This window comes from Myodes glareolus, chromosome 11, assembly GCF_982192425.1.
Source record: "Myodes glareolus chromosome 11, mMyoGla1.1, whole genome shotgun sequence".
Taxonomy (NCBI): domain Eukaryota; kingdom Metazoa; phylum Chordata; class Mammalia; order Rodentia; family Cricetidae; genus Myodes; species Myodes glareolus.
In genome coordinates this window covers 9,471,460-9,498,521 of record NC_142036.1, presented here as the reverse complement: position 1 = coordinate 9,498,521, position 27,062 = coordinate 9,471,460, and the positions used below count along the sequence as shown (strand labels likewise).

General features: G+C 43.7%; 1 protein-coding gene across 1 annotated transcript; it reads left to right on the top strand.

The window, feature by feature from the left end:
- Positions 1–568: 568 nt before the first annotated feature.
- Positions 569–25,974, top strand: LOC148120356 (GRB2-associated-binding protein 1-like). The gene is given in 9 exon segments (XM_087911840.1): positions 569–612; positions 5,000–5,601; positions 8,792–8,877; positions 9,045–9,345; positions 15,435–15,524; positions 16,630–16,723; positions 17,014–17,137; positions 20,568–20,690; positions 24,309–25,974. Coding segments are annotated over 9 exon segments (1,623 nt in total). The 3' UTR covers positions 24,468–25,974.
- Positions 25,975–27,062: the final 1,088 nt, after the last annotated feature.

Sequence of the window (27,062 nt, the reverse complement as noted above, 5' to 3'; positions counted from 1 at the left end):
TTATTCCTAATCTCGTCAAACTCACTTTTCTGTCTCCCGATGTTCTCTCTTTGATTCATTTAAATTCTCTACTTTTATCTTCTCCCTTGCTTACACCAGGCAACTCATGATTGCTTTTATATTATGTTAGCCTAGTTTTTACTTTTCCAGTCAAAATAATTAGTATAACCTGGGCTTTTGATTAATATTTAGTATAACCTTCTCCTTTTTTAAGTTTTTAACATTTTTTAAAGTTCTCTTGTTTCCTTCCTACTCACCCCCTTTCTCTCAGACAGCTCACTTTTGCTTTCACATAATCTATATTCCATTTGCCATTGAACCCCTTTATTTCTCACATAAGATGTCTTTTCTTCCTAGGGTTTACAGTTTAATTCCAAATTCTGCAAAACAGAAGCCATAACACCAAAAACACACAATCTAGCTTCTGAATTTGGCCCAAACAGGCAGTGTTTGCCATTACAATCTTAATTATATTGTTTGACATATCAGTTCCTAGTCCTATTCACGTTTCTCCTAGGCTCAGAGAAATTACAGAAAAAGGATGCAGAAAGAATATAAGAGGTGGAGAATGGGGAGCAGTGCTGTAAAATCCTATCTGCTAGATGGGACAAGGTAATCACATTCATGAAACATAATGGCCGCTATTTTGTGTGTAAGCCCTACGTAAAACATCCAAAACCCTAGTGGAGATTACTCCCTTACCTTACCTCTTACTGAGGAGGTGTTGAATGTAGACCATTTCTGGAGAGGAAGAATGCTTCTCTTCTGAGATTGTGGTCATTGATAGTTTCCTATGTTACAGTGCTCGTCTCCGCACACATGCACATATGGCCAACATTAAGTGACCTTCTACATGTCATGAAGTGGTGAGAAACTTACACGGAGGAGAATATGGAAGGGTGCAGAAGAGGAAATACCATAGAGATGTGAACATATTTAATTGTATACAAGCATAATACACAATTATCTCTTGTGGACACATGGAGACTCACTTAATGGGTCATGTTATAATGGTAGTACCAGCTTGTACATTTGTGATGTGGTTAGAATTCCATAAACGTAATACAAATTACAGTCATCAGGGAATAAGGTACTTCATTTGGAAAAACTTCCTCCCTAAGGTTGTTCTGGAAAAATGACTGTGGGGGCATTTTCGTGAGTAATGAATAATGGGGTAGGGTCTAGACAGATGGATGGGGTGGTGCCATCCATGGAAAGTTGTTCCTGGTTTGTATAAGCAGTTGCTTTTTAAATCAGTGTGGCAATTTCTCAGGAAACTGGGAGTAAACCTACCTCAGGAACCAGCAATTTCACTCTTGGTAATATACCCAAGAGATGTCCTATCATACTACAAAAGCATTTGTTCAACTATGTTCATAGCAGTGCTATTTGTAATAGCCAGAACATGGAAACACCTCCACCAGTACCACATCCACATGTAGAAATACTTATTCATAAGGAGAGGGGCTGAATTTCTTTCTTCCTGTCTTTTTCACAGGGCCACTCTGGTTGGCTTGGTCTTACTCTGTAGACCAAGCTGATATTGAATCATGTTTGTCTCCCTGTTGACTGAATCAAAGGTGTGAAACTTCACTCCCAACCATCTCATACAGAGTTCTTAAAACTCTAGAATATTTTTCATATAATAAATTCTGATCATTATTTTCTTTCCTCATCACTTTTCATGTCTTTTCTCTTTCACAACTTGCACAGCTCCATAACAGGCACAGTTTTATAGCCAATTTTGGGACCAGACTCATGACATTCATTTTCATATTAACAATAAATTGTTTGAAAATCCAGAATTAAAAATACTTTTTCTTTTAAAAAATTATTATATGATGTATATTCTGGTATTGTAGTTTACAACATTATTATTAATGTTTAAAATGAATAATTCTTCAATTCAGGACTGAGGAGATGCCTTAGTAGTAAGGTGCCTGCCTTGGTTACTCTAACCAAGGAAGTGAAAGACCTATTTGACAAGAACTTTAAGCCTTTGAAAAGAGAAATTGAGGAGGATACCAGAAAATGGAAAGATCTCCCTTGCTCTTGCATTGGGAGGATCAACATAGTAAAAATGGCAATTCTACCAAAAGCAATCTATAGATTCAATGAAATCCCCATCAAAATCCCAAAAACTTCTTAACAGACCTTGAGAGAATAAAAATTAATTTTATATGGAAAAACAAAAAACCCAGGATAGCCCAAACAATCTTATAAAATAAAGGAACGTCTGGAGGTATAACCATCCCTGACTTCAAACTCTATTACAGAGCTACATTATTGAAAACAGCTTGGTATTGGCATAAGAACAGAGAAGTCGACCTATGGAATCGAATAGAAGACCCAGATATTAACCCACAAACCTATGAACACTTGATTTTCGACAAGGGGGCTAAAGGTGTGCAATGGAAGAAGGAAAGCATCTTTAACACATGGTGCTGGCATAACTGGATGTCAACCTGTAGAAGAATGAAAGTAGATCCATATCTATCACCATGTACAAAACTCAAGTCCAAATGGATTAAAGACCTCAACATTAATCTGACCACTTTGAACCAGATAGAAGAGAAAGTGGGAAGTAGTCTACAAGACATAGGCACAGGAGACCACTTCCTAAGTAGAACCCCAGTAGCACAGACAATGAGAGAATCAATGAATAAATGGGACCTCCTGAAACTGAGAAGCTTCTGTAAAGCAAAGGACACCATCAGTAAGACAAAAAGGCTGCCTTCTGACTGGGAGAAGATCTTCACCAACCCCTCATCAGATAAAAGCCTGATCTCCAGAATATAGAAAGAACTTAAGAAACTAGACACTAAAACTCTAATTAACCCAATTAAAAAATGGGGTGCTGATCTGAACAGAGAATTCTCAACAGAAGAACTCCGAATGGCCAAAAGACACTTAAGGTCATGATCAACATCCTTAGCGATCAGGGAAATGCAAATCAAAACAACTATGAGATACCATTTTACACCGGTCAGATTAGCTAAAGTCAAAAACACCAATGATAGCCTATGCTGGAGAGGATGTGGAGAGAGGGGAACTCTCATCCATTGTTGGTGGGAATGCAAACTTGTGCAGTCACTGTGGAAATCAGTGTGGCAGTTTCTCAGGAAACTGGGAGTCAACCTCCCTCAAGACCCAGCAATTCCACTCTTGGGAATATACCCAAGAGATGCCCTATCATACCACTAAAGCATTTGTTCAACTATGTTCATAGCAGCACTATTTGTAATAGCCAGAACCTGGAAGCAACCTAGGTGCCCCTCAATATAAGATTTGAGAAAAAAGGTGAGGCACATATACACTTTAGAGTTTTACTCAGTGGAAAAAAAAAACAGTGACATCTTGAATTTTGCAGGCAAATGGGTGAAATTAGAAGGAATTAGAAAACACTTTATTGAGTGAGATAACCAGACCCCAAAAGATGATTATGGTATATATTCACTCATAAGTGGATTCTAGTCATAATTAAAGGACATTGAGTCTATAGTTCGTGATCCTAGAGAAGCTAAATAAAAAGGTGAACACAAATAAAAACATATAGTTATCCTCCTGGATATTGGAAATAGACAAGATTGCCAGGCAAAAGTTGAGAGCATGAGGGTGAGGTTGGGGTGGTGGGAAGTGGAGATGGGGAGAGAGAAGGGAGAAGGGGTGGGTTTGGGAGAACTTGGGGGAATGCGATGGTTGAGATAGAGGAATGGTAGATATCAGGGCAAGGAAATAGATATCTTAATTTAGGGAGCCATTTACAGTTGGCAAGAGACTGGACTCTAGAGGGGTTTTCAGGTGTCCAAGGAAATGTTCCTAGCTTGTTCCTTTGGCAGTAGAGGAGAGGGTCCCTGAACTTGCCTTATCCCATAGCCACACTGATGAATATCTTACATATCACTATAGAAACTTCATCTGGCAATGAATGGAGATAGAGACAGAGACCAGCATTGGAGCACTTTACTGAGCTCCCAAGGTCCAAATGAAGAGCAGAGGGAGGGAGATCATGAGCAAGGAAGTCAGGACAGCAAAGGGTGTACCCACCCTTTGAGACTTTGTGACTGATCTAATGGGAGCTCACCAAGGTCACCTGGACTGGGACTGATGGTTCATGTGATCAAACCGGACTCTCTGAATGTGGCTGACAATGAAGGCTAACTGAGAAGCCAAGGACAATGGCACTGGGTTTTGATTCTACTGCATGGAATGGCTTTGTGGGAGCTCTGAAGAGGACCCACGTTCTGTCCCTAGCACCTACTTAGGCAGTGCACAGGCACATGCGACTCCAGTTCCTTGGGTACCTGCCTATGTGCACATACACACATCCATAAGTTTAGAAATAACAATAATTAATCTTTTTTGCAGGTACTAGAAATATATCCAAAACAGGATTATCTCAACTGAGATTTGCTATGATTGTTGGGGTTAGTTAATCCCGTGCCTTGTATTTCGTTCCTTTTAATAGTGGGCTGAGTGTCTCCAAAGAGAGAAGCCTGTTGTCCCCTTGGAAGTCCTCTGCAGTTCCCGCATGGGTTTTGGGTTTGCAGAGCAGTTTATCAAGGTTGAAGAGCGATAGATGGACTGTGTAATCTGGGCGGGTGCCAGGCTTTTTGCTTGTTTCTTTGTTTTTGCATGTTCTTGGTAGAAAATGCTTTCCTTGTGTCTCTTTGGAGTTCTGTGGTGTCTGATCAGTGCTGAGGAGTGTGTGTGCGTGTGTGTGTGTGTGCGCACACGTGTGTGTGTGTGTGTGTGTTTCCTTGGTGCAAATGGGCATGGACAATGGGAATTATTGAGAATGCTTCTGGCAGTTGGTGGTGGTGGTTTTGTTGATTTATAATTATATGCAACTAAAGAACATTTATGCTTCCTGAATCTTATGGATCACAAAAAAAACAGTCTAACAGAAAAACATACTTTGTTTGCTGAACTATAGCATGTGTGTCCAAACTGAATCTATTTATCCTGACTCTTTTTTGACATTCCCAATTGTATCCAGAACTCACGCTGACTCTGCAAAGCCCACCCCTTCCAAGACAGACTGCAATGACAACGTCCCTTCCCATAAGAACCCTGCTTCCTCCCAGAGCAAACACGGAATGAACGGCTTTTTTCAGCAGCAAATGCTGTATGACTGCCCGCCATCCCGGGCTCCCTCCGTCTCCATAGACTCCAGCCTCTATAACCTGCCCAGAAGTTACTCCCATGACGTGTTAACAAAGGAGTCTCCGTCAAGCACTGAAGCAGACGGAGAGCTGTATGTCTTTAATACCCTGTCTGGGGCTTCGAGTGTAGAAGCTCAGATGAGACATGTATCTATCAGTTACGACATTCCGCCAACACCTGGGAACACTTACCGGATTCCACGGACATTTCCAGAAGGCACCTTGGGACAGTCATCAAAGCTGGACACCATTCCTGATATCGCCCCACTGCGGCCACTAAAGCCACATCCAGCTCATGACCGGTCTCCTGTGGAAACATGTGTCGCCCCACGCGCAGCTTCAGACACCAACAGCAGTTACTATATTCCTGCAGCGGGCGTGCCACCGTCCCGGAGTAATACCATTTCCACTGTGGATTTGAACAAGCTATGGAAAGGTCAGCTCCAGCAGGTTCTTCTCTGTCAGGGGTCAAGCCTGGTTTTCTGAGGGGCTAGAGACATGGCTCAATAGGCCAGAGCCTTCACTGCTCAAGCAGAGAGGCCTAAGTTCGGATCCCAACGCCCGCTCAAGAGAGTGGTTTCGGAGGACACCTGACATCCCCCCTCGTCTCCACTCACTGTGAAGGCACACAGGCAAACGAACCCACATGCACATGTGCACATATACCGCATTCATTCAGACACATACATGTACATGCAAGGAAACCTGTTTTCCTTGGTAACTGCTCCTTTCTGTATAGTATGTTATTAAAGGGTATTTATCTCTTTTTTTCTGTAGCCCTGGCCCCCACACATATAGCCATGATATGAGAGTCAGTACATCCCTGAAGGTTGAGTCTGTCTGCCTGCCTGCTCAGTTAGAAAGACCTGGATCATCTAATGCCTGGAAATGTATGGTCATATGTCTCCCACATTCTAGGACTTCTGCAAAGTGAGCTATCTGAGCAGAAGTCGTCCTGGCTATGTTCTTGCCTGTGACCATGTGCCATCATGGCCCCGTCTGTGTCAAGTCTCTTCGATTTTCCCCCTTCCCTCCTCTATCACAGTTTTTGTTTTTGACTTAATAGGAAATGACACTGTTCAAATCAGACCATTGTGCTGTTTCTGCTTTGCAATCTTTAGAGCATTGAGTGTCCTCTCTGTCCATCTTTGTTGACTGATTGTGGGGCGCTTGTCTTTCTCCGACTTGTAGAGCCTGCGAACACAAACTAGAGACTTGGGGAGTGGGGACTATGTCTGGCTTATTCTCCAAGAGTCTTAAGCTTTGGTGCAGTTGAATGCGTGTGTTGAGCATACCGTCCTCATGTCCTTACTGTTTTTTCCTCCCTTCTCCCTGCTCCTGTTGGTTCCCTTGATTTCCTAGAGAGTTTTGTTTCTGCTTTCATGTTATGTACAGTTTTGTATGTCAGCATAAAATCTAGTGACCATAAAAACTTGATTGTTTTTATGAGATTTGTATAATTCTTTTAATGTAATTATCTCAAGTTGCATCCATCTTCTTGCAAATGCATGATGTTAGTCTTTGCTTTATTCTCTTTTTTTGCCTTTGTTTATTCATTTATGGTGTGTAGGAGGGCAGAGGACACCATTCAGGAGCCAGTTCTCTGCTTCTCCCGTGGGGTCCTAGAGAACAGCTCAGGTCCTCAGGCTTAGCAGCTGAGCCCTCTGGCTAGTCCAGACTCCTTCCATTCCCCTGCTGGTGGGCGCTTAGCCTGGCTGTTGTGAGCAGGGCTGCAGGGAACACTCTGATGATGTGCAGGTCTCGGATCCATCGCTCTGAACACTCAGGAGTGGTATCGCCGCCGCGCCACACAGTAGCTGTAGTCTGACTGACTTCTGGTCTTAGGACTCTTCCATCCTGGCTCCCCCAGTAGCTACTCTGGTTACGTTCCCACCAGCAAGATTTTCAAGCCCTCTTTTGTCCACATCCTTGCCAGCACTTCAGTTGTTTTGTGTTTGCTTTTGTTTAGTGACCAACCTTCTGACTGGGGTAAGGAGGAATCTCAGTGTAGTTTTAATTTGCCTTTCTGTGACAGCTAGTGAGGCTAAAACAGGTTTTTGTGTGTGTTAACGGCCATTTGTGTCCCATCCTTTGTGTACTGGATATTCCTTTAATCAGCCCGTTTATTGACAAGGTGAGTGGCCCTCAGTCTTCCTAATGCTGCCACCATTTGATACAGTTCCTCATGTGTGACAACACCGCCCCCCACACACACCGCAAGCATAAAATTACCTTCGATGCTACTTCCTAATTGTAATTTTGCTACTGTTACGGATCGTAATCTAAGTATGTGTGTTTTCTGATGGTCTTAACAGACCCCTGTGAAAGGCTCATTTGACCCCAAAGGGATCGATGGAGACCCCCAGGTTGAGAAATGCTGGGCTAGGTCTTTTGTTCTTGTTGTTGGTTTGTTTGTTTGTTTGTTGAGTTTATTCTTGATATGAGTCCTCTGTCAGTTGTGTAGCTGGCAAAGTCTTTCTCCCGCTCTCTAGGCCACCTCTTTACTCATCAGCGTCTCCCTTGGCTCTCCAGAAGCTTCTTACCTCCTGCAATCTCACTTGCTAGTTCTGGGGACTTAGTGTCCTTGCCTCTGGGCACACCAGCAGTCCCCCCCCCCTTTTTCCTCCAGCAACTTCAGAGTTTCAGGTCTTACAGTAAGGCCTTTGATACTCTGGGAGCTGATTTTTGCAGGATAAGCTGCTGGGATCTAGTATCGTTCTTCTGCAGGTGGATATCCTGTTTTCCCAGCACTCTTTGTGGAAGAGACTGTGCTTTCTCGTGTGTATTTTTGGCATTGTTGTAAAAATCATCAGGGGCTGCTGTAGCCGCCTGGGGTTATATCTGGGCCTTCTTAGCTCATTGATCTACCTGTCTGGCTTTGTGCTATGATCATTGTTTCTCTAAGATTTTTAAAATTGTAAAGTTAGAAAACAATGCTTTAGGTACACAGGCCCTGAGAACTGTGTGTTAGCATTTCTGTGTTTTGTGGTAGAGTTTTCTAACTGTTGCAAAAAAAGCCAAAGAATTAATATACCATAGAAATACTTTTATCAGTATGTGCTCAGCCTTCCAAATTTGCCAATTTCAAATTTCCGCTCCTTCCTTCTACCTTCCCTCCCTGCCATTCTCCCTTCCTCCCCTCCCAGCTCTCCCTGCCATTCTCCCCTACCTTCCAGCCCTTCCTTTCTTCCTGACACAGGATCTCATGTAGCCCTGATTTCCCTGTGTACCTGAGAATGACCTGAACTCCTGATTTCCTGCCTCTGCCTCCCCAGTGCTGGTTTTAGGTATGACCCACCCACACATGGCCTTCTAACTCTTTCCAAAGAGGCTGTAACCTAATTATGTCTGCGAAATGTTAGGCTCAAGGTGGCTCAAAATGGATACCATTTCTTTTCTCCATCTTTAGATAACGTTTCTCATGCCAGGCTTGGACACTCGGTTGCTGTCAGTCAGGTCATGATATTGGCAAGCATCTCAGTGTGTTTAGTGTGCTCGTTCCAGAGCCTGTCTGACGAGTGTCCCTTCGAGGGTGTAGAATGTGTGCGTGGACAAGCATGAACAGCGCAGCACCTACAAACTGGCAAAGTGGGAACCCAAGATGACAGGTTTTTTCTTAATTCCAGATGCTAGTTCTCAAGATTGCTATGATATTCCACGAACCTTTCCAAGTGATAGATCTAGTTCCCTGGAAGGCTTTCATAACCAATCTGTAAGTATTGATGGTGGCATTGTCTGAATCTTCATATGTAGCACCCAAGACTCTGAGACCATGAAATGAAACTAACAATAGACTCCCCATTATGGGCAGATGTGATAACTGTGTCTTCATGTGCGACAGTGGCTTTGCTTATTAAGAGAAATGTATGTGTGTTTTAGAAAATAAAAACTGTGTTGACAGTGGGCGGTGTCTCAGGTGAGGAGCCAGATGAAAACTATGTCCCCATGAACCCCAACTCGCCGCCACGACAATCCAGCAGCTTCACGGAGCCAACTCAGGAACCAAATTATGTGCCAATGACCCCTGGGACCTTCGATTTTTCTGCATTTGGAATGCAAGTCCCTCCTCCTGCTCAGCTGGGCTTCAGGTCCAGCCCAAAGACCCCTCCCAGGAGGCCAGTTTCTGTTGCTGACTGTGAACCACCCCCAGTGGATAGGAACCTCAAGCCGGACAGAAAAGGTAAGGGGAATGTGGCAAGTAGAAGGGTAAGGGCGGGGCGCAGTTAGGGCTGCCTGCCACCATACCTGAACACGGGGCTAGCAGAGCTAGCGAGGGAACAGTCTGAAGTCATAATACAACCTGGGTCCTTAAGTACAGAAATCCCGCTATTTGTCAATGAATGGGATTGCCAGGTCTCCTCAATCTAGAATAGAGGTTACAGGCTAAAATATCCAAAGCAATGGCAGCAATGGGTCACCACTAGGGGAATCTGGATCGTTTGTTCCAAAGCATGTAGGTGGAACATCCAACTCCTGCCTGACTGTCCCCATGCACTGGCGAGTGACTGTCACACATGTCAAGAGTGACCTGAAATCTAGCGGTTTATGTGTATAGCCTCTTGATTGTTTCTTTTGTTTCTTGTTGTTGTTAATGTCTGCCAGCTATTTTGCTTTTTTAAAGAATTGCAAGCCAAACCTAACACTAGATATGACCTTCCCTTGCTATTTTGTATAGTATCAAATTAAAGGGGCATTATAACACACTTGATTGATTATTTAACAATAGTGATGATGTCTGTATAATCTTTCCCACATCATAACTTTAAAACAACAACAACAACAAAGTCTGCTCTGGCTCTGGGATGCGCAGAAGATCCAGTTGTGGTTAGTCTGGACTTCCTAAGAAAGGTTGGATTCCAAAGCAGCAGAGCGTGTTAGGTAGACCTGGTCCTCTTCTTCAGAGGAAACTTCTCAGCCCCTTTGGGTAATGTCTCCTCAAGTTTTAAAAGCTTGGGTGCAAGCCAGACATAGTGACCAATGCTTTTCATCCCAGTGCCTGGGAGGTGGGCGAATTTCTGTGATCCAAAGCCAGCCTGGTCTGCGTAGTTCCAGGTCAGCCAGAGCTGCATGTTAAGACTCTGTCTCAAAAAAAAAAAAAAAAAAAAAGCAAACTTAGAATAAGTGTTTTAAATACAACCCACTGTGCTCAGCATACCACTTGCCTGCCTTAGGCTTCATAAGCAACTGAAGTTAGAGTCTGTGTGGTGTGATGGACTCCTGGCTCCTTGCAGGGGAGTTCAAGTCATTTGAAAAGCCACGTGCCATCTATCTATAGCTTTTTCAGAACATGGAATGTTTATGCAAACTTCTTGTTAACCGGGGCTTTAATCATTAACACTAATTATGTTGTTGTGGGAAGCTGAGGCTGAGACAGACAATTTCAAACTAAAGGCTTTGGTTTCATCTTTCACAATATAAATGTATTTATGCTGAAATCGTATAGCAGTCTGTGGTCTTCACCCTGTGTGCTTGTCTTGTGGGCGTCTCTGCATCCACTCTGGTCCCTTGTTTCTCTTTCCCTCCCTGTGCTCTCTGCCTTGACTGGGTTCTGCTTTCAGAAGCTTTGGCCTGCAGCACCTCTCTGTGGCCTCAGTTCTGAATCCCTTCTGTGCCCTTACACTGCCCACATCTGCTTCTGATTGCTTCTGCCGTCATTACAGACTTCAGATTGGTTAGAGATCATTAGAGTGGTCCATTAGCTGGGGAGCCTGGCTGCTGCTGCGGCAAATGTCCACCACTGGTCTCACCCATCACCTCCCAGCTACCCATCCTTCCTGATCACGATCTAGAGTTGTTTAGAAAGAGTCCAAGGGCTGCAGGCTTTTTGTCCGTTTTGTTTGCTTTTGTCTTTAACACAATTAGAAATCCCACTACTTGTTTTCTTCTTGGCATAAAGCGTAAGTGAACATGAAGAGATCCATAATTGGGCCACAGGTCACTGAAAGATCAGTCCATGAACTGTAGACACCAACTATTGAGATCCTTTTTAAAACATTAAACCAGTGTGTTGTTTTCCTGTAATTAGTTCATGCTAGCAGCAATCTCTGCTTTTGAACCCCCAGCTTAGGAGTTGTGTTAGCGTTAGGCTCCATATAAATGTAGAGGTGGGGTGGAGGGGGAAAGACAGAGGTTCTAAATCTGCTAACATTGCTGATATGTCCTGTATTATTATGTAGTATCTTAGGTCTGTTTCATACTGTGACATATACTATCTCATTAACTACATATTTGGACAGTTATACCTCCCCCTGAACAGAGGGAAAGGACCAACCTCTCTAATACCAGGACATTGAGTGCCTCGGGTCTTTATATCAACCTGAAGTGACTTTACCAGAGAATAGAACAAAGTAAGTTTGAAACGCTTCTGGAGGCTGTCATTCTTCTAAAAGTTAGCCGGACTTGAAAAAGGAGAGAGCTGGGTATGCAGCCAGCACGTGAAGGTTCTGACCCCACTCCCAGCATTACACCCTGAGTTCATTGACCACATTATTTATTTTGAAATATTTGCTTAGATACATGACAAGCTGAGAAAGAGCAGCCAGGGCAACATCCAGGGACACTTTTAACAAAATATTAAAGAAGCTATTGAAATCATAGTATCGGTAAAAGGGGTTTTTGCATTTCTTGCTTTTCTTTCGTGCTCTTGTAACCTTTAATCCCAATCAGTAGGATTCCTAGAGGAGGCCTAGGAAAGTTTTTATTGCACGAGGGATACTTTGTCAGCTCACCCTGGGAAGGTCTAACTGTTAAGAAAGGTTCAATTTAGGAGCTGGAGAGATGGCTCAAAGATAAGAGCACTGGCTGCTTTTCCAGAGATCCTGAGTTCAATTCCCAGCAACCACCTGGTGACTCACAACTGTCTGTAATGAGATCTGGTGCCCTCTTCTGTGTGCAGACATCCCTGCAGGCAGAACACTGTACATAAAAAAATAAATAAATCTTTAAAAAGAAAAGAAAAACACCATTTAAAACCCAGATTCCAAGTCTGGCAGTGGTGTGAACGCCTTTAATCCCAGAATTCAGGAGGCAGGAAGATCTCTGAATTGGAAGCCAGTCTAGTCTACAGAGCGAAATCCCTGAACAGCCAGGGCTCCAATGAAAAACCCTGGCATCATCATCATCATCATCATCATCATCATCATCATCATCATCATCATCATCATCATAATAATAACTACTACTTTAAAAGAAAAGGATGGGGTTGGAAAGATGGCTCTTGAAAGGGACCAAAATTTAGTTTCAAGCACTCATATCCAGAAGCTTTTCCTACAGCTTCCAGGGGATCCAAACCCTCTTCTAGCCTCCAAGAGCACCCACACTCACCCATACACATATCTCTCCTGACATGCATGTAACTAAAAATGAAAGAAATTACTGGGCAGTGGTGGCACACTCCTTTAATCCCAGCACTTGGGAGACAGAGGCAGACGGATCTCTATAAGACTGAGGCCAGTCTGATCTACAGAGTGAGTTCCAGATCTACAGAGTGAGTTCCAGGACAGCCAGGGCTACAGTGAGATACTCTGTCTCAAAACAACAACAACAACAACAAAAAAAAAAAAAACAGATTCCAGCCAGATGGGTCTAGCTCACGGGTCAAACACAGGAAAATCTTCCTAAGTTTCTGGCTATCCAGGGCTACACAGTCTCAAAACACTAAAGAAGACAAAATAAAAGCTGAAATCGCGACCCCACAACTAAGTTTCTTCTTGACCGTGTGCACTGGGAGTGCATGTCTCATTTGGCCACGAGAGTCTTCTCGCTCTTCAGAGCAGAGGTGAGTATTTTAGCTGCCAGTTCGTTAACACCAGATAAAGGATTGAGCTGTTATGTCAGCATCTCTTATTACTGACTGAACTGTCTCCCTGGCGCCTAGTTTTGTTTTATTTACATAACAAACCAGAGTTCTCCTCATTGTGAAGGCAGTATCTATGCGGTAGTTTAAACACAGTTGAGAGGACCCACTATGCAAGTAGAACAGCCATGATAAGGGTTCCAGGTGGCAATAAGCCCTTGGAGATCAGAAAGTGAACCCTCAGCCTGGACTCAGAAAGTTCCAGTTCTGTTGGTGATGCCACCATCCTTGTGACTCTTAGCAGCCCCTCATTCCTCAGTGACGATTTGAGTATTTGTTCTAGTCAGACCTTCACTCAGGAGCTTGGAAAGGGTTAGTTGAGCTCAGGCAAGCCCTGGCTACCAGAAGTCCTCAGTATGTGTCTACTGTTGTGGTAAGGGCCATCATGCATCCCAAGGCAGTCTTATAAAGTGTGATTTAGTGAGCTTTGTGGAGGGACGAGGGACGGTGACCAGTGTGGTGAGGTGGGCGTCCTCAGTACGCTTCTGTGGCAGATCCTCAACTCCATGTTGTCTCCGAAAACCATCTCAGGTCTGGGGTGATCATGGGAAGTAAGTGGGTGCCCGTTGTACTGTCCAACACAGCAGGGCCACTGGTGCCTCTCGGTTCAAGGCCAGCCTGGTCTATAGAGTGCGGTGTGCGGTCCAAGACAGCTAGGCTACACAGTGAGACCCTGTCTCGAAAGCTAAACAAATGCAATAGAAACCCAAATAGTAAACTAGTTCTAATTTTTCTTCCTCTAAGCATACTTTTGTTTTGTTTGCCACAATAAGATTTTAATAGAAGAAATTTAAAGGGACGTAGATGGGACCTTTTTCTGCTTACTAATTTGAAACTGGTCCTTCCCCGAAAAAAAAATCTATTAAACAAAAACACAGGGGGAAAAACATTAAAACAAAATAATTTCCTAGATAGCTCAGCTTCTCATAAGTTCAGCAGCCGTCAGGAAACAAGCAGTTATCAGATCCTTGCGGATTCTGTTTTGTCTGTGAACACCTTGGCCCCTGTTTGTCCTGGTAGAAACAGGAGAACGGACATCCGAAGATTGCAATCCTGTTTTTTAAGGCATAGTTTTTGTTTGTTTGTTTTTATTGTTGTTTATATAAGTGTGTCACTACTTTTCATAACCAAGATTATTCTGGGCAGGAGCCACCAGGCCTGAACTCACACAGGCGCTCATCCCCCTGGGTGACCTGTTCCTTCTATTTTAACGCCTCTCATTGCATAGCTCTCTCTTCCCTAACATGTTTAGTCCAGCTGCAGCTGCTCCAAGGAGCCAGGCTCCTCACACAGCTCTGAGGTTTTGCGCCCCTGTGCTGCCCTGCTAAGGCTTTGGCTTGGAGATGTGACCCATTAAGTACTGGACAACAATTGCAGGCAGCTGAAGTATGGAGCTACAGAAATGTGAGAAACCAGAGCAAGACAGCAGCCATTATTTAACCACAGACACAGATAACATTTGGAGAGTACAGCTTGGCGTACAGTTTGGAGAGTAGTGGCTCGTGCCTTTGGTTAATCCCAGCATCAGGAGGCAGAACCAGGCAGACCTCTGTGAGATCAAGTCTAGTCATTATCTACATAATGAGTTTCAGGGCTATGTAGGGAGACCCTGTCTTAAATAAACAAACAAACAAAGGTTTGGAGAGTACTGAGGAGAAAAATTCAGGAACAAAGTAAAACTTTGTTGCCCTACAGACAACCAACGGGTGAACAACACATGGTAGGTAACACCAACAGCAGTTTAGATGGTTACATACTAGACCCTCCATGTGCCGGCGGTCTGTTGTGTTCAGCCAGGTGATGTCCCCATCCATATATACTCAGAGTAGTAAGAGCTCTGCATCTAAGAACAGTCCTGGGCACCTCTCTGCTTCATTTGAGTAGATTGGCGCCGTGTGTGACCGTGGACTCCAGAGAGCTCTGAGATGGCAAGCTGAGCTGGAGAGCAATACTGAACTCCAGTGGATAAGCCACCCGGTTCTCCATAGAGGAACACAGTAAAGGCTGCTGCGTCCCTGAGCAGCGGGAAGCCTAAGGAAACCGCTCGTCATGTTCATTTAGCCTCTTGCGTTGTCTAGTTCTCTAAGACATGTTACAAGAAATGCTAACACGGCACACGGTCTTCCTCCTTGTCCTCAAGAAAAGAAGGCTAAGCAGCTGGTTGTCCCTTTCCCGACCCCCTCTGTCCCCGGTGCCTGTCACGCCGTAGCATGCAGCTTCCTCCCTTTCATTGTACTGAGCATGAATCGTGTCTAGCGAGATGGGAATGGTTTTCACTAACAAGTTTTTGTCTGTGCTTTTATTATGTCACATTTCTGCACATGGCTCTGTGGCTTTTTTTTTTTTTTAACAGAATCCATTTTCAAATTAAAAAAAAAACATTGTAATAAGAGAATCTTCTTTTTACCAATTAGGTCAGAGTCCTAAAATTTTAAGACCCAAACCCCATGGTTTAGAGTGAACTGATTCACAAACCGTAGCTAACTTTGCTACAAGAAGAAAGGGTATGTACCTAATTGGGGCATTGGGAATCTATTTATTTTCATACTTTTTTTGATTCAGAAGAAAGGAGAAGGGAAAGGGGAGCTTTAGTAGTGATGCTTCCCAGTGTGCTGCTCTAAAGAGAATGCAGCTCGTGATGCGCAGTGAGTCTCTTTGTTCCATGGGCAGAGGCAGCGTGGGGATCATTTGATTACATGTCAGCTATAGTCAGCCTTGTCTCTGCGTTATCCCTTAACTTTCTAGGCAGCAGCAGGCGGTTTCACCTTTGCTTTATGGGCTGCTGTGAGCCCCGGTTGTCTCCTGTCTTTGTATATGTATGTGTTTTCTGTTCTGAAATAGAATAAAAAGTAGTTTCAGTGGTTTTTACCATGGCAAAACTTAGAAATTGACAGCTGAACTCTTATTCACATTTCTATGTAAAATAAAAATAAATAAAGGAAACTTGAAGAAAAATCACCTTCATTCAGCCATTATGCTGAAGGTGTCTATTTTAAGGCTATGGCTTGGTAAAGCTCTTGACTCAGATTCAGTAACCGTCTTCATCATGCTTGAGCTGGGAGCCCATGCGATCTGCAGCTTTGAAATGACTACCTGGTGCTCTCTTGGTATGTGTGAGATAGCTGTTTAAGATTACATATTTTTGAACAAGTTGATGATCCTTTGGTTTGGGATCTAGCGAAGTTTCCGGTGATTTTGGCACGTCATTTTACGTGTGCTGCTGTCCGCTGATGCTTCAGTACTGGGGAACGAGTTTTACACAGAAGCTTAAATCCCCCGCCCCTGTAGATTAAATTTGTAAAACAATGGTTTAATGAGAATAGAGCCCAGCAACTTTAAAGGAATTCATACTTTTACATCCTTATTTAATTTCTATTGACAAGGTGTGTATTGGCATCAAGAAATGAGACGTTTGGGCCTTGAGCTGACTGACGGTCATGCATCGAAAGTTTTAGCTTTTGTCCCTGAGTGTTTAACTCTGACACTGCAGGCCTTGTTATCATTCGTAAGACAGTGTCTGCCTGCCAAGTATAAATTGTGAAACTGAGAGGATCTTGTTTGGTTTTTGAAGTTTTATGCACCCAGACCTTCTCTTCTCTTTCTTCCTAGACAAGCCAGCACCTCTGGAAATAAAGCCCCTGCCAGAGTGGGAAGAGCTGCAAGCCCCAGTCAGATCCCCCATCACCAGGAGCTTCGCTCCGGAGTAAGTGTTCTGCTCAAAACACGAAGTCTCTCTGCGGGACAATTAAAATGGTCTATTTTATGAGATAACTTGATAAAATGCCTATTTCAAGAGCAATAGGCCAAACAACAGCCTAGAGAACCTCCCCTACCAAGGTTCTACAAAGTCAGAACTCTCGTGTGTTATAATAAAAATGTCCAGTATGTAACTGTAAACTAACCAGTGGTCTAGAAAGAATGCGTGTGGTCGCGTAGGTGTATACTGCAGTGACTGGACAGCTCTTCCTCGTGTTCATGGTGCTCTTTCCTTAGCTCCTCTAGATTCCCCTTGTCCCCTCGGCCGGATTCTGTGCACAGCACGACATCCAGCAGTGACTCCCACGACAGTGAGGAGAACTACGTCCCCATGAACCCAAACCTGTCCGGCGAAGATTCGGTATGTACATCCCTCGTTCATTTCTCCCTGTGAAACCAGTGCGGCTTAAACCGTGCTGACCATCTGCACGCTTCTACCCTCCCATCTTTCTTCCTATGCCTAGACAATCCAAGGCTCCCTTTAAAGTACTTTTGCTCTTTTAAGGTCTATCATGGTCTAATGCCAGCTGAGGTCAAATTGTTCTGTGTTACCATTGTAAATCACTGAAAAACATGAAGGGTTTTGTGCCAGCTCTGCCCTGTTGTAAAGAATTCCTGAGACAACCAGCTTATAAAGAGACAAGGGTTATTTGTTTGTTTGCTTGGTTTTGAGACTGGGTTTCTCTGTGTAGCTTTGGAGCCTGCCCTGTAACTGACTCTATAAACCAGACTGACCTCAAACTCACAGAGATCTGCTTGCCTCTGCCTCCCGAGTACTGGGATGAAAGGCATGAAAGGTGTGTGCCACCATGCCTGGCTGAGAAGGTTTATTTTACTTGGAGTGCTGAGTGTCCAGGGTTGCTCAGCTTTGTTGCTTTGGGCCTGTGGTGACCCATGTGGCAGACCTACTGCCTCCTTATAAAGGCGTAAGTCACAAACAATCCCACACTAGTTTGGAATTATGATTAATAAAATGACTATTTATTTAAAGGGAATAAACTTACAGATCACCGTCCCAGACAACAGCCCTCTGCACAAGTAGCCTGAAGCGAGCTGGAAGCAAGAGAGCGAGCACACAGCTACCGCTGCTTTTTAAAGCAAACGAGACCACGTTCAAGTGGGCTGGTATCTTAAAGGCTATTGGCTGAAGGAGCGGAAGGAGCTCCCACAGCATCCTTACCTGTATCAAAGTGAGAAAGAGCCAAGATCTCACACCCTCTTCAGGATGTGACCCCAGTGACATAAATAAAGACCCCACCTCTTGAAGATCTTGCCAACTCTCAGTATTGTGAGATCAAGTCCTCCCACACATCACCCTTTGAAGGGCATTTCACATCCATACTCTAGGAGTTCACAGCCGTTCCAGCTGTAGTTCATTTAAAACATCCCCAGCTGTAGTACAATTAAATCTTCCAGGACCAGGTTATGACAGGCATCTGGGAGAACTATCTTATGCAGAAGGTCTCTGGTGATCTTTCAGTTCAACTAAAGGAAGAACTAGAAAGAAAGGCATTACAATCAGAAGTCAAACAGAGGAAAAGAAATTAAGAATTGTGTGTACCTTATGGCATTAAGGCAGGAAAGTACTTTTGTATGTCTAGTATGTCCAAACAAGCATGAGCTGGGGCTGGAGAGATGACCCAGCAGCCAAGAGCACCAGAGTTCAATTCCCAACACCCACTTCAGATGGTTCATGGCAGTAACTCTACCCGCAAGAGATCCGGTGCCCTCTGCTGGTCGCTGTGAGTTCCCACACACACATGCAGACATCCATGTGCAAAGACATACATATACAGTTGTGTTTTTTTTTTCAAGTGGAAATAGCTGTGTGCCAGGCACAATCAAAAAGCCAACTGTGTTCTTTCTAGCTCCCCATGCCACCAGCTGCCAGGACTCAGTGGCCCACATGGCCCTTCATTAGAAAAGAATGTGGTTGTTAAGAGTCTTCAGAACTCTTAACTGTTATAACACAATATGTAGACGGGAATTCACAGGATCTGTTATGCTCTTGGATTTATTAAATCAGTGTAAAAACATTAATAGTCTCCAAAAAGTTAGGACAGTTTCATACTACATCTGAGTTGTGTGTACAGATCAAGTCACACATTCATCAAATGAACCCTTAATATTAATAGGTTGTCAAAAATTTGAGTCATGGTCTAACACTACTGCCATAAATGTTGTTAGATGATAACAAAAACCATCAATCAATTCTGCATATTTCTTAGAACATTAGAAAAACCTAGTACTATTGCTTTATTTTGTTACTTCATGTGCATAGTGCTTACAGTGAGTCTCAGGATCTTGGAATTTCTCTAAAAACCTGTGTGGGGAAAATACTGGGTGGAAGGCTAGTGTGGATATGGACTGTTCTCCACTAAGGCTGGATCAAGAGCCCATAGACTTCCTTTTAGAAGCTGAATTTCAGCCCCACGTTGAGTTGAGAAGAAAGCCCATCTCTGCTGTTAATTAGACAGAGTTCAGCAAGGAGTGCTGACCAGTCCTCTGAGGAACAGCCAACTGGAATTAACTGTGCAGAACTAGGAATTTATATATCACTCTTATAGCTTAAAGTACTGTAGAAAATGCCCCAGCCAGGGAAAGGTGAAATGTGTGTTTGCACGGGTCACCTTCAGACAGAGCGTTACCCACACTCCAAGTTCAGAGTGCCTTCCTAGAGGGAAAGAATTGTGATTGCATTGCGGGCTTTTGTTCTTTTCATAACCTAGGAGAAGGGGCGTGTCTGCCATTTTCCCTGGGCATCCAGATGCTCCCCGTCCGTGAGGTGTGCCACTGCTCTGGAAGTCCTTGCCAAAGTCTGTCCACTTCTCCACCTCAAGCTTCTTTGCTCTCAGTGCTGCCCTCTGTCTTCTGGGTTTGCTGCCTGATTTTAGAGAGTACCTTTATCATGAAGTTCCTTTGATAAGAGGGAGAGATCAGGCTGAGAGTGAGGTCCTTAACTGAAGAAAGTGCAGTCATGATCCACAGCTTTAGTTAACATACTCAGATGTATCTTTCTCCAAATAGCTTAAAATTAAATGTGGATATTTATTTTTAAATTTTCCATGCAATATATTTGGTCATATTCTTTCCCTCCTTACCTCTTCACAGACCCTCCCTCCCCCTTTAAAAAGCAGGACACATGAGAGTTCCTCTCTATAAAAATGTAATTGAGCTGGGCACATATGCAAATCTTCTAAAACTGTCTTAGACTTTACCAGGCTCCCTTCATTTGAAAATATAACAGCCAGGCAGCAGTGGCACGCGTCGTTAACCCTAGCACTTGGAGACAGAGGTAGGTGGATCTCTGAGTTTGAGGCCAGCCTGGTCTACAGAGCCAGTTCCAGGCTAGCCAGAGTTACACACAGAGAAACCCTGTTTCAGAAAGCCAAAATCAAAACAAACAAACAAAAGAATGTTTACTTCAGCTTTTGCAGTTGTGTGTGGCTTGATGTCTAAATATTTTTTATTATTGCTCTTGACAATTTCGTGTGCACATGTGCCTGGCTGGGTTGCCTGTACAAGCATGGGGAAGGGGTTATTTACTTGAGCAAGGGACACTTACCAGTGGCTAGCTACACCACTGAGAAATATGGCTACTTCCTACTGTAGCGGCTTGGGGGCTCTCCTAGGTCAGGTCTTGCTTTAACTGAGTTTGAATGAGAGCTCAGGAGTCCAAGACCAGTCTTGGACAACACAGTGACTCTTTTCCGTTCCTTGGGGGAATAAAGAGAGGGGGCAGAGCATATCTCCTGAACGTCTGCCCACTGGTCGCTGTTCTGTGCTTTCAGAATCTCTTTGGCAGTAACAGCCTTGATGGAGGGAGCAGCTCCATGGTCAAGCCCAAGGGAGATAAACAAGTCGAATACCTAGATCTAGACCTAGATTCCGGGAAATCCACGCCACCACGGAAGGTAAGTGAGACGGACGTGCCCTGTAAGTAATTCAAGCACACTTTGAAAGAGTGTCTTCTTTGGAGAAGTTTTAGGGGCCTGATGGAAATTTCGCAACTGTTGTTTTCTAAGTCACACGCTGCAGAATTACAAAGATGCTAGTGTTGTTGAGGTGTGGGAGTTTTACACTTTCCACTCACTGTGGTTACTGTAGACATGATTACTTAACAAATTCAGAGTTTACCCATCCTTTCACTCTTTCTAGAATGAAGGAAATGTGGCTTAGCTGAGCATGGTGGTGACACGTTTAATCCCAGTGTTCAGGAGGCCGAAGCGGGAGGGTCTCTGAGTTCAAGGCCAGCCTGGTCTACATAGAGAATGCCAGACTAGCCAGTTCTACATAGAAAGACCCTCTGTAAAAAAAGAAAGAAAAAGAAAATATGGCTCAAATCATGTGCTGATTTTGTTTTCTTAAATTTTAATTTCTATCAAACCTATGGATTAAACAGTAAAATTATATATATATATATATATATATATATATATATATATATATATATATATTTTAACTTTTCATCTGTGTGTGGGTATATGCACATGAGTGCATGGCTCGTCAGAGGCCAGAAGAGGGCAGCGGCTCCCAGGAGCCAGAGTGACACATGCTTGTGAGCCTCCTTGTGTGAGCACTAGGAACCCAGTTCAGGTCCTCTGCAAGAGCAGTGTACACTTTTAGCCCCGAGTGCCTTTCCAGCTCCTGGTTCTGTAAGTTGTGTTTCCTGCATTCCCCTATGTGTCTCTCCTTCACTCATCCCCCCTGCAGTACATCCTGTAGAAGTCCCTGTAATAGAGCTCTGTTGGCATGAATTTTTCAGGTTGTGTCTCTATTTCAGAACAGGCTTTGTCGAGATCACATTTCTTTCCTCCCCCACCCCCACACATAATTATGCAGGCGGAAGTTTCCTGTCTCAGATCTGCTAGGTCCCAGATACCCGGCAGCTGCTTCTAAATTACCACACAGAGAGTTAATAGTACTTATAAGTACCCAACTAATAGCTCAGGCTTATAATTACCTAGCTCTTATATTTTAAGTTCACCCATATCCCTTATTTATGCCCTGCCATATGATGGTACCTCTTCTCAGTACGGACATCTTGCTATCTGACTGGGGGCTCTTCAGTCACCTTTCTCTTTCCCATCATTCTTTGTTTGGTCGACAAACCTATACTTCCTGCCTAGATACTGGCCAATCATTGTTTTATTAAACCAGTTCAAGTGACAGATCTCTACAGTGTACAAGAGGAGTATTCCACAACGTATTTGGATAATTTTCAGTATAATAAACTTGAATCTTTAAAATTAGGGAGTTTGCTTACATAAGATGTCATTATTTGTACCAGAGGAAAGCTCAGTGCTGTCATGGTAACATGACACCGTCTCCTAAGAGGATGAGAGACTCAGTTTCCTGGGAAGGACACTGTCAGGGCTGGCAGGGAGTTGAGCTATTGAGATTGATTCTTGCCTGACCCTCTTCACCACGTGAGGACCCTCTTCCACTGTCTACTGTCTTGCTCTGTACATGTCCCATCCACGTCGCTCTTCCCTGTCTGAATTCACAATTTCATGAGAGTGTGTGTAGACATAGACTTCTTTTTGCTGGTCCGCTCTACAGAAGTTGTGCTTGTTATGATTACCCTGCAAGGTGGAACCTTCAGTGATTCCTGTGGCGAGTGAAAGACAGAGAGGCCACACCACAGACAAAGCTTGAGTGTGGAGTTTATTGAGGGCAGGGTAATGGGGAGGTGACAGAAAGACAGAGAGTGAGCTGCTTCCTCAGAGGAGAGGCAGGAAGACAAGAGCAGGAGTAGATAGAACTGTCTCCTAAGGGGACAGGATACTGTCAGCCATGCGCAGAAGGGTAGGTGATGCACTGTGCCAGGCTCCCAATGTGTGCCTGGATGCTAACAGTGCTACCCCACCCACCCCACCCCCATTTATAACTTTTTCTCAAGTCTCAAAAAGTCTGTCGCTGCGGCTTTACATATGGCGTCTCTGCTTATTTCCTGTATCGCCTGCCAGTTAAGACCCAGTACACCTTCTATTTCCACATCCTTGTATTTTTCTGTCCTTGGTTTCTCTGTCTAATTTTAGATGGTTTTTATAGCTCTATCACCAAATTCACTAATTCTCAGTTCTCTTTTGTTGAGAATTTTGGTTTTGGTTTCTTTGTTGTTTTCGATTATTGTGTATTTATCTCCGAAATGAAATTCTGCTTGATTTGCTTTAACTGATGTTAATCTCTTTCCATTGTGTGTTTGATACCTTTTCTGATTAACCCTTTAATACTCTTTGCACATACTTTATAGTCTGATATAGTAATTTCAGTATCTGAAGTCCTCAGACGCCAGAATTTGTGTTTATTCTTTCTGCTAGACTACATTCTTTATGGCTTGCCTCCTTGTGTGTTTATGAATTTTTATTGCAAATTCAGGGTTGAACTTTGAGGACCTGAATTTCCTGCACAAAGCAACTCTAGTTCCTTTGCTTCTAGAAGCCAGTTGAGATGACTACTCTAGGACCACACCAGCTTCCTTAGAGGATCTCCAGCTTATCCGGAGTCTCAGTTTCAGCATCCCTCCTTCCCTAGCCCCCCAGCACCCCTCCTTCCCTAACCCCCAGCATCCCTCCTTCCCTAGACCCCACCCCAGCATTCTTCCTTCCCTAGCCCCCCACCCAGCACCCCTCCTCCCCTAGCCCCCCAGCCCAGCATCCCTCCTTCCCTAGCCCCCCACCCCAGCATCCCTCCTCACCTAGCCCCCTACCCCAACACCCCTCCTCCCCTAGCCTCCCACCTCAGCATCCCTCCTCCCCTAGCCCCCCACCTCAGCATCACTCTTTTTCCTACCCCCCACTCCTACGCCCCCCCTGTGCACTGTACCAATCCGTGTACATGGCAAAGGCATTTGCCATGCATAGACTTGTCCCTCCTCATCATTCCCTCAAATCCTAGCTATCTCCTGCCTTATAGTGAGCCCTACATAGCACTGCCAGCCGTGTTTGTTTTCAGTTACCCTGTATCTAGTTGCACATTAGGGGCTGAGGGGGATCCCCCTTTGTAGTTTGTTTTCCTTTGAATATTACCTTTCTTAGGGCTAACAGTAAGCAGCAGGTGGTTCTGGTGCTGATGCAGGCCTGGAAAGGTCAAACATAAGCTAAGGGAAGACTCTGGCCTCTGCGTTTTAGATGGACCTGTTTTTCATCTGTGATGAATTTCTTCTGTTTGAATGGTTTTTATATAATTTTTAAATTAAGAGAAATTAGTGTCAAGTTAGGTACAGACAGACAATACAGTTAAACTGGGGCAATGTCTTTTTTTGTATGCAATTTCAGGACTGCATATATCTGTCTATATTTGTTTGTTTTTGAAGCAGGGTTTCACTATGTAGCCCTGGCTGATCTGGAGCTCTCTACATAGACCAGGCTGACTTTGAACTCAGATACACCTGCCTAGTTCTGCCTCCGGAGTCCTGGGAGGAAAGATGTGCACTACCATGACATCATATGTATCTCTTTTAAATTTTGAGTTTCACCCAGAACCATTCTCACAAATTGCACTTTGGGGGCAATTTCTTTATTTTTTAGCAAAAGAGCAGGGGATCAGGCAGCAGCACGGCCGACGAGAGGGTGGATTACGTTGTGGGGGACCAGGAGAAGACTCTGGCTCTGAAGAGCACCCGGGAAGCCTGGACGGATGGCCAGCAGTCGACAGAATCGGAAACTCCCACCAAAAGTGTGAAGTGAAGATTGACCATTGCCACTGCCGAACAAGTGGGAACGGAGGAAAAGACAGATGCCAAGCATGGGCAATGATATTTCTACTCTCAGTAGAAGCTCAAGCGAGCAAGGATGGAGAAAAGGACCTCTCAGATGTGGTCAAGCAAATTAGCTTGTAAATGGTGCTGTGTGGTATTGGGTTTGTAACGTGTAAATAATGTGGGGGAAATAGCGCTGTAGTTCTCACAGAAACATCTGTCCCTAGCTAACATGCCTGTAGTATTACTATAGCGATGCACTTTTTCATTGACCATGTTGGTTTGGGTCTTCCCAATGTACCCTAACAGATTCCCTTGGGTCTTCCCGATGTACCCTAACAGATTCCCTTGTGTCTCCCGACGGACCCTAACAGATTCCCTTGGGTCTTCCCGATGTATCCTAACAGATTCCCTTGGGTCTTCCTGATGTACCCTAACAGATTCCCTTGGGAGTTCCTTTTGTCTCCTCACACTACTCTATGTAACAATACTAAATTAAATGAGCTACTTTTAGTTCTGGAAATTTCAGTTGAAGCTACAGGCTAACACCATTAAAATGAGAAGTACTTCACAAATTTGCTTTCCTGTAAAGGTGGTAACCATGAACTTAAACTGTAGAATATAGTTGAACTTCTCCTTTGTTGGTTTCCAAAATACCGGGGATGATGTATATACTGGTGTCAAGACATAGTTCTTTGGCTCATGTATACTTAGGTTTTAATAGTATAACTTGGTTGTTTTTTGTTAATTGGTGTTTTGGTTTTATTGTGTGAAAGGTTCTGCTGGGTAGGACCTTGCACCTTTGCCAGACTGGCTCCGGTTACACTATTAGGCCCACAAATCACCTGCAGATGAACTGATGGTCTGCTCTTAACCCTTGTTCACATGTATTAAACATTATTTGCAAAAGGTGGATTCTGTGAATAATCAGGTACGTACAGGGCACTGCCATGCCAATACCCTGATCAGGTTTAGACAGAGAGCTCCAGTGAGCTTTGGGTTAATCCTAATATTGGTTTAGAATTAATGAAACGTTGACATTCACTGTCAGTTACAGCACCATACTGTGATTTTGAATTAAGTAGACAGTAATTCAAGATTATTACTCTTGAGAATGAAATCCTCTCTTTTGACACCATAGTGCCCTTTCTATAATTTTTTTTACTTAATATTCTTCTTGGCCTTATATTTAAATCTCTATGCAATTAATGTTTTATATCTCCATTTAAAAATAGAAAATGTCATTTTAAGTGATCCTTGTAAGTAGCACCTATCACCCTGGTGAGTAAATGAATTAAGGATTTTGTACTGTGATTTGTATTCACTGCCCCAGTTCTCAAACCATCGACGCCTTGCTGTTGTGTGAAACCCTGTTGTCCTACATACCACCCAGCTGGATCTCTGAACCCAGCAAGGGAGTGGTGCAATTCTGTCACCCGTAACATGGCGTCGTGTGGTGTGGATGTTCAGACCATGAATTACTGTCACTGTAATTGCACTTGTCTGTCTTGGCTTTGTCGTGTGACTTGAAAAGCAGCTAGCATTGTCCCTTGTCTGCCCAAGTTACATACAATCTCTATGCATTGATCTGAGACTCACTAATGGCTTGGGAGGGGACACAGAATGGAAGGTCCACAGCCGAGGCTTGTCTCCCTCCATTCAGACCTCTTAACTGTTGCCTGCATACACAATGTGCCCTGATTTCTGGCCCACTGGCCACAGTACTGTGCCTAATCTGTGTGCTGTGCTTGTTTTCCAGGCCACAAGCCAAGTGTTCATAACTAGGTGAATTGTAGACTAGTAACATTGGATGCTTTTAAATGTTCGCTTCTTTTTAAACAAAAACTAAAACCCAGAACTGAATTTTGAGGTGGATTTTTAAATAAAAAAAAAAAAAGATTGAGTTTGGTGTGTGAGCTCTTTTGTAATTTTCTGTGAATAAGTAAAGTGTGTCAAGAAAATGCGTACAAGGGCTGGAGGGATGACTCAGTGGTTACGAGCACCGGCTGCTCTTACAGAGGATTGGAATGCGAGCTGAGCATCTATGTACAACTCACAGCCGCCTGTCATTCTAGTTCCAGAGAATCTGACACCCTCTTCCAGCCTGCAGGCACTGCACACATGTGCACAGACTTCCATGTAGGCAAAGCACCCATACACATGTTTTTAAAGTAAATTTAAAACTTGTCATTGTTGTTGTTAAGTACATATTCTCTTTGAATATGTGCATGGATGAATATGTACTTGGATGAATAGGTACATGGATGACTATGTACACAGATGAATATTACATGAATGAATATGTACACAGATGACTATGTACACAGATGACTATTACACAGATGAGTATTACATGGATGAATATGTACACGGATGAATATGTACACGGATGAATATGTACACGGATGAATATTACATGGATGAATATTACACGGATGAATATGTAAATGGATGAATATGTACACAGATGAATATATACAAAGCAGGTAGAGGACAAGAGAGATGGCTTAGAGGTTAGAACACTTGTTGCTCTTGCAGAGAATCAGGGTTGGATCCCAAGTACCTACATGGTAGTTCACAGCCT